Source organism: Oryza sativa, chromosome 10, assembly GCF_034140825.1.
Source record: "Oryza sativa Japonica Group chromosome 10, ASM3414082v1".
NCBI lineage: Eukaryota > Viridiplantae > Streptophyta > Magnoliopsida > Poales > Poaceae > Oryza > Oryza sativa.
Window position 1 is genome coordinate 22,228,718 of NC_089044.1, and position 15,664 is coordinate 22,244,381.

Here is a 15,664-nt window from a genome sequence, read left to right on the forward strand (position 1 = left end):
CGGAAACATTCTTAAACGGGAGAATGTAATGAGGGTGAAATAATCCATTCTTTCCGAGGAAAATATCAGACAACGGGTCCTCCTCCGCTCCCGATTGATTCTCCGGCGCCGCTCGATTCGATCCGTTCGCCGCCGGTCGTCGTTCCCAGGGATCGGAAGCCCGTTGTCCGTTCAAGTGTAAGACCGCCAGCGCTCCACTACCTCGCCGACGCGATCGACCGCCTCAACTCGCCCTCGCGCGGTTTGTTTTTTATTTGCCTTCTGTGAAGGAACGAGCAATCTCAATCTCGATGGATATCAGGTATGGGAAGGAAATGAAGAGGGAGAAGGAATATTCTATTATTTTATTTTAGATATCCCACACAAAAAAAATGACTTTTTATTTTATCAATGACTTGGTAATTACTCGGACGAGCATACGGCTCGGGCGATCGATCCGTTTGGAGTAAAATCAGGCTGACGTCAGCGCCCGATTTACGTATAAAACTATTTTAAACTGATTTTTCTTCTAAATTACTTATCCAAATCATGATTCGATTGCACCATTAAATTCATTGCAATTAAATCTTTAAAACAAGACCACACATGGATATATTCCAACAAAAAAAAAAGCTTATTATTAAATTATTTTTAAATGTTGCAAGATGTTCCACCATGTATATCAGAATTGTTTCACTAAGTAGATCGAAAATGTTTCACTCGTTTAAATCGGGTGTTGTTTCACCTTATATAAAAACAATGTTTCAGTAAATAGCGAAAGAATGTTGCAGTTCACTGCAACATTAGATTTATACATAGTGAAACATTTTTCCGTGGAACAAAAAAATAAACCAAATTCTTTTAATAGAGGGTTTTAAAATATGTGGGTTTTTTTGTTGCAATGGAATGTTTCGTTCACTGCAACATTAGATCTATACATAGTGAAATATTACGAGTACAATAGGTGAAACATTTTTGGTGGAACAAAAAATAAATCAAATTCCTTTAATAGAGAGTTTCCAAAATATGTGAGTTTTTTTTTGCAAAATAATATTTTAATTCACTGCAACATTAGATTTATAAATAGTGAAACATTATAAGTACATTAGGTAAAATATCTTTCGTGGAAAAAAGGGAGGTAGAAGTGGGTGGGCCCAACACGGAGGGAGGGTGCGCAGGGGGAGCGCCCGATCCGGCTCCCCCGCGCCAGTCGTCCGAGGTAAAGTATTTTCGTAATTACTCTCTACGTTTTATGTTACAAGACGTTTTGATTTTGGTTAAAGTCAAACTGATTGAAGTTTAACAGAAAAAAGTAATAATATTTTCAACAAATTTATTATGAAAATATATTTAATTATTTATTTGATAAAATTAATCTAATATTATAAATATTTTATTATTTTTTCTATAAACTTGATCCAAATTTAAAAGCAGTTTAACTTTAACCGGAGCAGTAACAATCAGGGCGTGAAACCTGATCGGAATCTCGGATACGCTCGCAGCTCACTACGTATATTCCGGACACGCTCGCCGGAGGCTGAAATAAATCGACACCTTTCTCTCTCCCCCCGATTTCCCTCGCCGCTGCTCGATTTGATCCGTTCGCCGGCCGCCGGCCGCCGTTCCCTCGGTCGGCGTTCGTTGCGCGTTGAGGCGGAAGCTATGTATTCCCCCAAATTCCAAGCGACGGCAACCCCGACGACGACGCCGAGGGAGCCCTAGCTACACGCCCTCACCGCCGGCCATCAACCGCCTCCTCCGCTGCTACTTCCCTCGCCGTGTTCGCCGTCGCCAAGTTGATCGACCGCGTCACCTCCACCGCTCTTGTCGATCCCCGACTCGCCCTCGCCCTCGCCCTCGCGATCTGCCAGCGGATTCAGGTGAGCGCCCTCTTCTTCCTCTCGTGTGAATGTGTCCTTGGAGTGATTGATATCTCTTCTCGGTGGACTGTAAATATATATACATACTGACCTGCTTGCGTTTTGTGAAGGAACGATCAGTCACGGTGTATGTGACCCTCGATTCATCATGCCGTCGCAAGCACTGTGATTTCAGGTATGCGACCATTTTTATTTTTCTTTTTGTTTCGAGAACACGCACAAGGCTTGCGTATCTTTGTATTACTTCATTCGTTTCATATTATAAGATTTTCTAGCATTGCCCACATATATATATATATATATATAGATTCATTAATATCTATATAAACATGAACAATGCTAAAAAGTCTTATAATATAAAACAGAAGGAGTATAAAATTGAGAAATAATTACATCCAGCTAGTTACAACACGAGGCAAGGCGAAACAAAGTTGTTGACAAAAGGTTTATATCTCGCGGCATAGTTTGTGCGACCCTATTAGAACCCAGAATCTTAATTCGTCGTTGGGTTAAATAATCTGATGCTCTATGGTCTGTGCTACCTGTAAGGCTGTAACCATAGGTTCCTGATGAGATGAGATTTATTAGATCTACCTCCACCCCCTTGTCAGTTTTAAACGAAATTAGAGAGGCAACTAGAATATTTTTTTTCTTTTTAGTTATAGATGGACATAGACTGACAAGTGCTTCCCCTGAACAAACCTTCCACAGAATGGATGCCAGGAAATTCCTAAAAAATCCCTATACAAAAAATTCCTATTTGAAGCCCACCTCACATGCATCAATGTTGACACTAGGATTTCAACCATAGTGAGTGGAGTCATACACCCACAACTCTACTACTACACCAAAGGATAAACTACTACTACACCGAAGGAGTTTAACCTTCAAGATAGGGATAGCTAGACAGTGATGGAAGCAGTGGGTATTCCCTTTATAATCGGGAATACCCAAAAATTTCACAAAAGAACTTAATATATGTAGGTATTTACATGTATATATACTCGATTGTCTAATATTTTTTCTCAACAAATATACTCCTGCACTCCTAGCTCACAACACTTAGTTAGTCAACTGCTTCAAATCTTCTAACCCTAGTCCACCAAACATCAGGCACAAGATGCTTGCAATTGTTTGAGTGAATACCTGACCAATAAATCCTGCGTCCGCCACTGTAGATAGACATGGATTGAAGGCTTTCCTCACGCAGGGACTGATGCTTATTCAAAAGTATAACTTAGATAATTGTAGACATGAGGCCTATGCAATAATGCAAGGTGATAAAAATATTGGTTAGTCAAAGTCTTATTGAGCTTAGGGTGGTAGTTTCCCCGTTGAGGCTGGTGCAGACCCCAGTTTTGCACCCGGTGATCTATCGGAGCAGCGCGGGTATGCAATTTGACCCGCAGGTAGGGAAGGGCATTCGGTGACACCAAGCAATTCAGTCTCGGTCTAATTATTGTGAGTAAGATGAAATTGAGCCAATCATTTTTTTAACTGGTGTTCCAAAACAACAAATTAGATAAATGAATAGGCCTAGCCTTAGAAATATATTATATTCACAGCCTGCTTAGTTGATTTTAGAAGCAAGAACCACCTTAAAGGTTTATGGAAATATAATCGATGCTCACTATATCATTCGAGTCATGAGATTTTCACATGCATTTTGGGGATGATTATGCTTTCATATCTTTTCACATGCAGTGAAGGTGATTTTGCGGGACTACAGATAGAGGATGATCCCACTCCTAGACTACTTAGTCGATATATATCTGACACGGGACTGTATGTTACTTTAATGGCTACTTACAAGAGCGGTGTGTTCCCCTCGTCATACGAGATTTTATTTCCTGAACAAGAAGAGGAGGCATGCAAGATGGTGGAAATAGCACTGCACGCATATGCCAAGCAAAAAGATATGCCGGTATGGATCCACGAAAATAACATTGATGATACATTTTGGCTAGACATCCTCGAATTTCTGAATTTGTACTTTTATATCTGTATAAGTTTTAGTTTTGCCTAGGCTGGGTAAGAGTTGGAATATTTGTTTGTGGATTGGAAGTTGGAAATGAATTTACCTATCTGGACTAATATCATTATGTTTCAGCCTGCCAAGTTAGAAATTATGAAAGTGAAAGAAAGGAGTCTTTTTGAAGAATGTGGGAAAGTATATGCACACTTTAACTTTCTGGTGATCAATGATTCAGATGGCACTCGTACTTTGTTCTTTGCTGAGGTGGATTTTCTCAACTGCAAAGAGGAGAAGGACGTCTACCTGTGCTGTCCTTTGGAAGAGAATGACAATGGTAAATAAGATTTCTCTTTTTGTGAAAAATTGTAGTTTTCATTCATCTTGTTTAATTAAATATGTACTAATATTAACTTATTTTCTTTTTCTTTTTATATAAGGTTATTGTTTTGGGTGCCGAGTGCAGCATATAAAACTTAGGCGTCCTACTTCTGCTGACTATTTGGGTGGCCACAAGGATATCTGTTCTGAATATATAGATGTAGAGTATTGTTTTGATGACTATTGACTAATATTAATGTACCTACTTATAACAGATTAGTTTCAGAATCACCCGCAAGTAGAAAGGTTGTGTTGCTGAACGTTTTCTCGGATGGGCTTTAGCAAAGCGGCATGTAATTTATGTTCTGTGTAGGTTCTACTCTGGAACGGTGCTACAATATTGTGATGTACACTGTATGCTTTTGTATAACAATTAATAACTCATTAATTAACTTATAGTACTATAAATCATAGGTCGATTTCTAATAGTTGCCGCGAGTACCAGAGCATCCAGGTGTGGACGCCAAATGTCCAGACCTGGACGCTATATTCAACGATGTACAATATAGCATCTGGTTCGATACGAAGAAAAGCAAACAGCATAGTTAAAAAAAAAAGCTATTGCGGTAAATTATGTTGGTTGTTAATCAGTTTTTAATTTTTTAGAAATAAAATTATTATGGGACGGAGGTAGTATAGAACGTTCCCACGAGACGCATTCTCTACGTCACGTCTGACTATAAATCCTGGTTTATACTAAGGTCATATTTATTTCAGCTTAGGATTATTATAATCTGAAACAAACAAGTAGATTATAATTATAAACTATAAGCCATATTACTATAATCTGGTAATCTCCTCTAATGTGTTTTTTTTCATATTATTGGATAGCTAAAGCCCCACTACCCTTAAAAGTTTTATGCAAATTACCCAACATTGTCATCGAACCCAACAGATCGGCCACAACGCATTTGCTTTCTCTCTTCCTAGTCGTGCACGAATTCGGCGTCTCCCCCGGCCGCGCGTGCATCCGCTTTCTCTCTCCCTAGTCACGTGTGAATCCTTCCCCAAGCCCGCACCCAGCGCGTGGATCCTTCCCTCAAACCCTAACCTTGCGCGTGAATCCTTCTCCAAGCCCCCACCAATGCCCTGGCTCCTTCCCCAGGTCGTCGCCGTCTCATCCTCCACCTATTCCACAATAGCTGAGAGCATTAGAGCATTCACAATGTGCATATAAAGTGGGTGGTAAGAAATAAAATACTACTACTGCCCGGTTGTATACACTGTGGGAGTAGTAAGCAACAAATACCAGGTAATATGCTTACTACCTAGCCATAAGAAATAAACAAATAATTTCTCTCCTCCCTCTCTCATGTCTAGTGGTTGTGGGACCCAGCTTACCACCCACTTTTGTTCATTTAATATTGTAGCTACAACAATAACTAATACCCACTGAAACAAGACCTACCATTATTCACAAAGTAGGTATTTCCTCCGTTTCACAATGTAAATCATTTTAGCATTTTCCACATTCATATCGATGTTAATGAATCTAAACATATATATCTATCTAGATTCATTAACATCGATATGAATGTGGGAAATGATAGAATGACTTACATTGGGTAACGGAGAAAGTAGTAAACATTGGTGATGCCCTTATAGACATTAGCTTTTTAAACCTAATAATCCAGAGAAACAAATAACTCATGACTTATTCTACTATAGCTTATCCAAGGGATCCCCTTAGTTCATCGATCGCCTTCTCAGGCCTGTATCTAGGATGCAGGTCGTTGGTCTGACCGCTTCCGAAGTAACGATTGCTTTGTGGTCTCCATCTGGAAGGCTATTTTCTCGCTTCCGCTGCATTTGCTGAAACTTAGTCTGTGCCCGTTTTTGGGTCTTCTTCTTCTTTTGCTGCCTGTTGTGGTTTTTTTTTTCTGGGGCGCCTGTGCCCCTTTCTTTGTTTTCAGCTCTTGTACAGTATTTGGTTTTGGTTAATCTTATTCAGGTGGGGAGTCTTTCCCCCGTGAGCGTTCAAAAAAGGAAGGTCTAGTTTATAGTAATTTGATTCGATAATCAGATTATTACAAGAATCTTAAGTCGAAACCGACTTAAATGAGGGGAAAGTCAGGAGGCTGAAATAACCCTTGTTCCGGACGAGGTAAATATCAAACAGTTTGGGGGACACGCAACTCCTCGGCGCGGCGCCGCTCGATTCGTTCCAGCCCTCCACCACCTCCGCTGCTGCTGCTCATCCCCTCGCGATCTCCGCTCTTGATTCCCAACTCGCGATCTGCGCGCGATTTCAGTTTAGGGCTGATTTTGTTTGCCTTTTGTGAAGGAACGAGCAATCTCGATCGATCTCGATGTATATCAGGTATGTATGTGGCCTACTTCGATCGATTTTAGGTTAAAGATTGCATTGCACGCTTCCGGGATTGGTGGGTGGAGTAAAACAATTATGAATATGATGCTTGGGAGAAACATATGCAATAGAGAAAGATGCAAATAATTTGTAGGATGCGTCCAAGGGAGTATATCCATTATACAGCTTTGTGCTTTTCACTTGAAGCTATTTTTACATTCGAAAGTATATCTATTATATACAGCTTTGTGGTTTTCACTTAAAGCTATTCTATTCTTTTAGCTATTTGTTTGCTTCTCCTTTAATAATACATGTGAATTCTTCCACTGGTTCCTCATAAGAGAGGGAGAGAGATTCATGACCCCCTTTGAATTATTTGCAAAGAAAACAAATAAGGTTTCGCTAGAATATATGGACCAAAACAACAAATCTGCAAAATGAATAGCCTAGTGTTAGAAACATAATCTATTCACTACCTGATTTTGTTTAATAGCAGCAAGAACACCACCCTTAGATTATGTTTTCATATTTTCACATGCAGTGAGGACGAATTCAACAAACTACGTGATGCTTTTGTTGCTGCATCCAAACGCCATATGAGGCCACTCACGTTGCCTAAAGAGATGGAAGTACTCAAAGGGAAGCGTGATGTCAAGATCGCGAAAATAGCACTGCACGCTTATGCTAAGCAAAACAATATTCCGGTATGGAGCCACAAAAATAATGATGATACATTTTGGCTAGTCAACCTCATAAATTACTAATTCAGCGGTATTTTGTAAGTGTTAGGCGAAAGTTGGCAAAGTTTGAATGTTCGTTTGTGGATTGGAAGTTGGAAATGCAATTTACACATCTGGACTGATCTCATTTATGTTGCAGGCTGCTGAGTTAGAATTTGTGGAATTGAAAGGAAGCAGTTTTTTTCATGAAGGTAGGAAAGAATACCGACACTACAACTTTTTGGTGAAATGTTCAGATGGCACAACTACTTTGTTCTTTGCTGAGACATGTCCCTGCTGCAAAGAGGACAGTGGCATTTACCTGTGCTGCCCTTTGGAAGAGAATGACAATGGTAGCATCTATGCTTTTTTGTGAAAACATGGCAGGATAATTATATTCTCTTTCGTCGTCTTCTTTTTTTCTTCATAAGACATGCACTAATGCCTTCTCCTTTTCCCCCTTTTTCAGGTAAATGCTTTGGTTGCCAAAAGTGTGGCGTGGAACTTAGGCATCCCACTTTTGCTGACTATTTCGGTGGCCATAGGGATATCTGTATTATATTCTCAGATATAGATGATGAAGTTGCATGTTATATTTAAGGCATCCAGGATATCTGTGCTGCAGACCGCTTATATTTAAGGCTGTGTTTAGTTTACGCCAAAATTAAAAGTTTGGTTAAAATTGGAACGATGTGACGGAAAAGTTGGAAGTTTGTGTGTAGGAAAATTTTGATGTGATGAAAAAGTTAGAAGTTTGAAGAAAAACTTTGGATCTAAACACGGTCTAAATAAAGGGGCTGCAACTCCACAGGACTTGGGCTGTGTTCGCCATTTATGGTTGCCAGCCGGAACAGTATCCACGGAAAACGGAGCGGTCCATTAACGCGTGATTAATTAAGTATTACTGTAGCTATTTTTTTTCAAAAATGGATTAATTTGATTTTTTAAGCAACTTTCGTATAGAAACTTTTTACAAAAAACGCACCCGTTTAACAGTTTGAAAAACGTGTTCGCGGAAAACGAGATAGGTGGGTTAGAAAAAGGGGTTGCGAACACACCCTTGGTCCATTCATTTTATACTCGTTAAATTTATGTTATAGTATTATGTACTAGTTCTGTTATGGAGGCTATACTGTGCCATATGTGATGAACACAGTAGGGGACCTTATCCACCTGTATTTTTAAGTTCATAGTAAAATGTCCATGTGTTGCAAGTGCAAAGAGCGAATGTAATTCTAATTACGGGAATGTAAGGGGATGGCATTCGTTCCGAGCGGTGGAACTGGAACCTACGGGATGTGACTAGCTCTCCACCATGTATGAGCGACAAGGGCGAGCCACCCCCTGGCGTGCCTCGTCCGACCAATTCGACCGGATGCACCCATTCAGTATCTAAATAGAATGTTCTCTATCTGGTGATCATATGCTACCCTTGCGCTTCAACCAAACACCTAAAAAAATGAGTGGACAACTTCTACCAAACACCTAAAAAAAATGAGCGGACAACTCCTATCAAGACAAATCCGAAGTTTAAAACGGGAAGTCTATTACCATATGATTAATTAATTAAGTCTTAATTATTACAAACTTGACAATAGATATATTTGATATTTTAAAACAACTGTATATATAAAATTTATACATAAATCGTACCGTTCAGTAGTTGAAAAAACATGCTAACTAAAGATAAAATCTGTATCTTACCGAGAAAGGTAAAATCTGTATCTTACCAAAAGGTGTAGTAATCCTGATCGGATACACTTGAAGGAAACCTACTCAAATGTGGGGGAAAATCAGGCAGGAGGCTGAAATAAATACTTCTTCCGAGGAAAATATCCGTCACTCCTCCGCCCGATTCGATCCCCTCCTCGCCCTGCCGTTCTCCGTCCAAAGTGTAAGCGACCGAGCCCTAGCACTGCACGCCCTCGCCGCCACATCCGCTGCTGCTGCTGCTGATCCCCTCGCGCCAACGCGATTGCCCGCCCCAAACGAGTTGTTGATCCCCAACTCGCCCGGAGCCGCGGACTATATCTATCTCTGCATTGCAGACTGCCAACACTTACTGATTGGGTTTTTTTTTTTCGTTTTGTGAAGGAACAAGCAATCTTGATGGATTTGAACTCGGTGCCGGGCAGCGATTCGGATACTTCTATCCCAAAAATTGATGATGACAGGTATGTGGCCTCCTTCAATTTTAGCTTAAAGATTGCAGGCTCTACGCAGCTGTGCTCGCTGTAACCTGGTCCATGATGAGATTAAAGAGGCACCCAATTTTGTTTGTTACACGGAATAGGCGAACTCACACACCCTGACGAGTTTCATACCCTTAGCAAACGTTCTAGGCTTTCTAGCATTCAGATTCTTGGAAAATTCCATAATATTAAAATATTCAATAGCTTATTGAAGCGCGCACTGTGCGTGCATAAATATTTGTACAGGATTTGGATTTGAACCACAGTGGCTAGAGTAAAACACTGAAAGATGGAAAGACTGTGCACGCTCCAAACATGTGAAACCATAATTATTTTAGAACTTTGTGGCATTCGCTGAAATCTGATTTTTCTTTCCCTGCCTTTGTTTGCTTCTTCTTTAATGATATATATGAGTAGTTCTACTATTTCCTCGATAAAAACTAGGACCATAAGCTTCCTTGAATTCCTAAAAGGAAAAAAGTTAAGGTTTTTGCTCGATGTGTAACTAGCCAATTCCTCCTTAGCTTGAATTCCATCTTTCAATTGGTAAGCTAAGCCAAGTTTTTATTGTGTACCAAAACAACAAAATAGTTAAATGAACAGGCCTAGTATTAGAAATATAATCTATTCACTGCATGCTTTAGTTGAAGTAGGAGAATAGCAAGCTATAGGAATGCTTCTGTTTACATTTATTTATATCCACTTGCAGTGGGGGAGAATATGTGGGATTACAGCCCCTGGACAATCGTGATTCCACTCGATCATCGCCATATAAAAATGACCAGGAACTGGCCGATGCTTTTATTGCTGCCTGCGAACGCTATGCTAAGCCCTTCGCAGAGAAGTGGCGATTGCCTGAAGATTTGGAAAAACGCAAACGACAGGATGAATGCAAGATGTTGAAAATACCACTACGCATGTATGCCAAGCAAAAAAATATGCCGGTATGGAACCACGAAATTAATGGCGATATATTTTGGTTCGATCATCAATCCAAAATTTCTAAATCTGTCTTGTTCTAGAAGTGTTAGTTTTGCCTAGGCTAATTGGGCAAAGTTGAAAATTTTTTTTATGGGTTGGGAGTTGGAAATGATTTACATATCTGGACTAATATCATTATGTTTATTTCAGCCTGCCGAGTTAGAGATTATGGAACTGAAAGAATATACTCTTTTTGATGAACATGGGAAAGTATATGCACACTACAACTTTGTGGTGAAAGATTCAGATGGCACTCTTACATTGTTCTTTGCTGAGGTGGATCTCAACTGTTTCTCTCTTTTGTGAACACATGACATGATAATTTTCTTTCGTTGGTTTAAATATGTACTAATAACTCTTCTTCTTTTCCTTTTTAAAGTTCATTGTTTTGGGTGCCAAGTTTGGGAGTTGGAACTTAGGCATCCCACTTGTGCTCAATATTTGGGTGGCCACAGTGATGTCTGCTTTCCATACGTAGGTCTAGATGATGAATATGAATATTTTATGTAATGGATCTATTATTACAAGTTCCTTGATGGTAGTTTCAGCCTTTCAGGGAAAAAAAACACATGAGACATTCACATCCCAAGACCATCGCTGCCTTTTATTTTCCATCTGTTTTTCTTTTTAAGGGATTCTACTCGTAGTGGTCGTGCTATGTGTTGAAAACAGACAGATATGAGATATTAATACCACTAGGAGTATGAGTGAATGAACTTCAAAAATCGATTAGGTACTGCCTTTGTTCCATAAAAAATCAGCCTATGTTCAGATTCGAAATATTAGGATATGTCACATCCAGTATTAGCTTAGTTTTCTATGAGGTCGAAGGGAGTAGCTGGCTGCTACATTGACCGACGGCGCCTGCCTCACCAAGGCGGTGGCAAGGGCTGCAGAGCGGACCACGGTCGACAGCGAGACGTTTATATTGACGCTCATTTTTATGATACTAGGTGATTCCTCACGCTTCGCTACGAGAATTCTCAATATATTTTGTTAGTAAAACATCAGGGTTTATTAGTACTTATCATGAAGTATATGTTAAATATTATAAAAATAATAGATATATTTGTTAAAATATTGTGCAAATGATGTGAGTGTGGTTATTGGATATGCTTGCATATTGATTTATGGAATTAAATAAATTGTAGATAATGTTATATGCTTACATGAGATTATATATATATATATATATATATATATATATATATATATATATATATATATATATATATATATATATATATATATATATATATTGCTAATAGATGATGATGTGGCATGGTTGCATGTTGAGATTTAGAATTAGTGGGCTGTAACTTTATAGAAAGTATAGATATCGGTTCAGTGATCCAGTGACTCAGTTTTAAGATGTACTGGCAAAAATGCTCATGCGTTGCAACAGGTAAAAATAATTTATCTATTTTCATTATAATGATTTTTACTATTAACTTGTTAGATCATAGCAAGCTCAAATATAATAATAGTATAAATTGACTGAATATGGTGGTTTTTGCGTGGGGAAGCGATGCGGGTGAGAAAAAAAATGTGTCCTAAGCGCACTCAGTTGCGTTCTTGTGCACGCACGATGCTTTATTAAGTTGGACTCGGACGACCGCGTTATCATGCACACATGACACGCCTATTTTCTAGTAGATAAAAAAAACCAGCCTCTACATTAATAAGTGGATATACACTGTTTTCAAATGAAAAAGTTGTTTTTGACAACGCACCCCTAAACCACGTCCAACGTGAATGATGATAGGATACACTCTACCGAAGTACCTACGGAGTACTCTTACATCTAAAAAGTATAAAACCTTTTATTTTATCATCAAAATTAAGGAGGAATTAACTCATCCACCATTTAACAAAACCAATAAACTATATGTATGCATGCAACCAATGAATTATGATGGCTTCTAGGGTTTAGATTAACAATTAATTTAGTACATAAAAACTACAAATATGATCAATTTTTTTTAGAAAAAAATATGCTTAACACTTGTTTGATGATGGGAGTACATTTTAAAAAGGCTGAAATAATCCTTCTCCGGACACTAAGAAAAGATTAGGCCATTGGGGACATTCGTTCGTCGGTTTTGTTGGAGTTTCACCAATCGTCCGGAGAGCTAGGCCCAATACCTAGACAACCGAGGCCCAGTATGCCCTTACCGGCCCTCCACCTACACTGCTGCATCTTTTTCCTTGGGAGCCTCTGCGCGTGCTCTTATTCAGACAAAAAAGGAAAATCCGGCAAAATGATGAATGAAGAAACTAACCATACGAACGTTAAGTAGTAATATACCCATTTCTAATACATGATGTCGTTGATTTTTGACACATGTTTAATCATCATGTTATTCAAAGAATTATGTAATTATCATTTATTTTCTTATGAGTTATTTTATGACTAAAAACTACTTTAAGTATGATTTATATTTTATGTATTTGCGCAAAAAAAATTAATAAGACAAATGGAGTGGTCAAAGGTATGTTCAAAATTCCACGACGTCATCTATTGAAAAACAATAGGAGTATTTATATAGTTCATGGATTTTTTTCCCAATCATTGTTTGTTCTCAAATTAATGAATTACAGAGTCTACGGTCTAATTCCCGTGGATCGGTAATTTCGGTGCCTCAACGTGGCTGGCCACGGTCATTTCTTTCTTTTGCTAGAAAATGAATTAATTACACCATTTACACTCTTTCATCTCAACATGCTGTTCCTAGCTATTACGGTATCAAAATAGAAAAATAGATGAGTTTCCTTACTAATATAGCGTAGATCGTAGAAAAAGGCTTAAATATGACGCAATCAAAGTAGAAATAGATATGGGTCCAACTGTCTGAGGCTAGCTAGCGAAGGTGTTCTGTCACGATTCCCTGTTATTATCAAATCAGGTCATAGCTAGGTCCACGGTACAATGCTTTACTATGACGCTTTATACTAGTTTTGTGTGCCTGTTTGCAACAATTTTCTCTCCAAAATTTATAAACACGACGATGGTAGATGTGTTTCGTCGTACACGTACACATTGATCCCGTATGCTATTTATACATTGATTGTCTTCACACGAAAAGAAAGAAAGAAATTAATTCAAAAGATTTTGATATCGATGATGTTCTTGCCTTCTTGGCCCTGGATTTGGACCCCTCCGAAAAATTGAAGTAGATCGATCAAATTGCAACGTGATCGCATCCCGAGCTTGCCATTGCCATAGGAGGCCTTAATTGGTCAGCAAACAACTAGGCCTATTCTACTTTGTTGGATTATTACCGTAGATTATTTAGCCCATTTTTTCAAAATATATTTTCTCTAAAAAAAGTTGTTTCAAATGTGTTGTTTAGACCAATTATTCTAACCTATTTATTGAGTTTATTTTTAAATACTTAATTTATCTATATTATCAGATAGATATTAGTTGTAATAATCTATGGATTATACTCCCTGCGGTTCTATTATAAGTTTTTCTTTACCTTTTTTCTGGTTAATTTTTTAATCTAACCAAATTTATAGAAAAATTTATCAACATCTAAAACACCAAATTAATTTCATGAAATCTAGCATTGAATATATTTTCATAATATATTTGTTTTATATTGAAAATGTATTATTAATTTGATTAAAAAATTAAAACAACTTATAACAAGAATCAGAGTGACTGGTATCTTTTTTAAATCGGCCATACATATAGTAGCAGTAGATGCTGCTGATAGTCAATATATTCCTTCCATCCCATCTCTCCCCTTCTACTACAGCGAATCAGGCATTTAACAAAGAAACTCACTGTCTCACCAACCCACACCACCCACGGGCCCACACCCCAGATCACAGCTCACAACTGATCCGATTTATATTCGTTATGCCTTAATGCATTGTTGACGACCCTACGCTCTTGTCATTGTGTGACCTGTGCTCGGCAAAATGCGTACATGCAGCCGGTCAGAAACTTATGATAAAAAGACAGGGACAGACAGAGACGCTAGCTCTACTCAACGCCAAGATTACGGTATCGCATCACTTCAGTATAGTATAGTGCTGACAGCTAGCGATCGACCATACTGCATGAACACATAGTATATTGCAAGCTAAGCACACAAAAGCACTGTCAGTATTATAATTACTCGGTACTACGCTTTGCTTTAACAATCGTTTTATTAGGATCTTACCGAACCTGATGACTATGCGTCTAAGCCATTGCGTTTCACGGCCCCCATTTAACAAAGACGGATGAGACATAAAGGCAGGGGAGAAAGGACCAGGGGGATTCAACGAACAGATGAATTAATAGGAGTTCATAGGCTGGGGTTCATCAGATTTAACAGGAGTGTGTAGGCTTCGCCCTGAATGTGACCACCATGCACGAGCCCCTGTCGACACTTGTTGTAAGCCAGCACGACGATTCTTTGCTTTGCAGATTGATCACAAGAAAGAAGTGATCATTATACAAAGAGTGCCATCATCTTAAAGTTTTGTTGTACCTGGAGATAGTGGCAATGTGGCATCAATAGCCACTCAGCCTACCTCTTTTGTAATCAGGATCTTCAGATGGCAAACCACATCCTCCTCGGCTGTGTGTTCGCTCGACAGGTCTGGCACTGTGTGCTGTCACCTCCTGGTTAGGCTTACCCTCTCTCCCCCCTGACAGCTGGCTTCAGGTCTGGTGTACATCTTCTAGGGCCTGCTTACCTGAGCATATTCGCGCCGGCTTCGACTCCTTGGTCCTCCTGGTCTCTTAGCAGTTGTGGAAGGAACATAACTTCAGGGTTTTTGACTCTGCGCTCTCTTCGGTCTCAGTTGTTATGGTGTCCATCCTCTCGGAGGGTCATCTATGGTTTTTAGCTAGCATTGTTATTTTTGGCGTTTCTTGGGAATGTAGTATGGCTCTGCTCCCTTCGTGCTAATCGGAGTTACGTTTAGCCACAGTAGTAGTTTTTCTCTTTTTCTAGCTGCAATTTTTGTTTTGCTTTTTCTCTCTTCCCCTGGCAAAAGCCTGTCTGGCTAATTACATTGTGGAACAACTATTTTCCTTCTATTGACGTGCAATCTTTTTGCATGTTCGTGAAAAAGGATAGTGCATGTATTTTTTTTTTTATTATCGTTTTCTGTATGATTGAAAACCACATGATGGGGAAAATGAAGGAATTATAGGATTGTGCATGCAAAAGATATCATGTATTATAAACGTTGGAAGAAAGGAGGGTTTTGATATAGCTAATTTGCTCAAGTTTTTGCTATTTAATTGG

At 38.9% G+C, this 15,664-nt stretch overlaps 2 protein-coding genes and 1 long non-coding RNA gene across 3 annotated transcripts; all 3 read left to right on the top strand.

The window, feature by feature from the left end:
• The first annotated feature begins 1,634 nt into the window (after positions 1-1,634).
• Positions 1,635-4,638, top strand: LOC9268238 (uncharacterized). The gene is made up of 5 exons (XM_015757810.3): positions 1,635-1,859; positions 1,970-2,034; positions 3,564-3,783; positions 3,970-4,168; positions 4,272-4,638. The coding sequence occupies exons 3-5, from the start codon at positions 3,658-3,660 to the stop codon at positions 4,397-4,399; spliced, it is 453 nt and encodes a 150-aa protein (XP_015613296.1). The 5' UTR covers positions 1,635-1,859; positions 1,970-2,034; positions 3,564-3,657; the 3' UTR covers positions 4,400-4,638.
• A 1,421-nt stretch (positions 4,639-6,059) lies between these two features.
• LOC107277943 (uncharacterized) lies at positions 6,060-7,903 on the top strand. The gene is made up of 4 exons (XR_010737218.1): positions 6,060-6,532; positions 7,062-7,224; positions 7,400-7,592; positions 7,709-7,903. It is a non-coding gene; the product is annotated as an uncharacterized lncRNA (long non-coding RNA).
• A 1,110-nt stretch (positions 7,904-9,013) lies between these two features.
• Positions 9,014-11,006, top strand: LOC107275302 (uncharacterized). Its single transcript, XM_015758250.3, has 5 exons — positions 9,014-9,133; positions 9,334-9,413; positions 10,141-10,375; positions 10,563-10,688; positions 10,792-11,006. Exons 1-5 carry the CDS (start codon positions 9,020-9,022, stop codon positions 10,888-10,890), a joined length of 654 nt encoding a protein of 217 aa, XP_015613736.1. The 5' UTR covers positions 9,014-9,019; the 3' UTR covers positions 10,891-11,006.
• Positions 11,007-15,664: the final 4,658 nt, after the last annotated feature.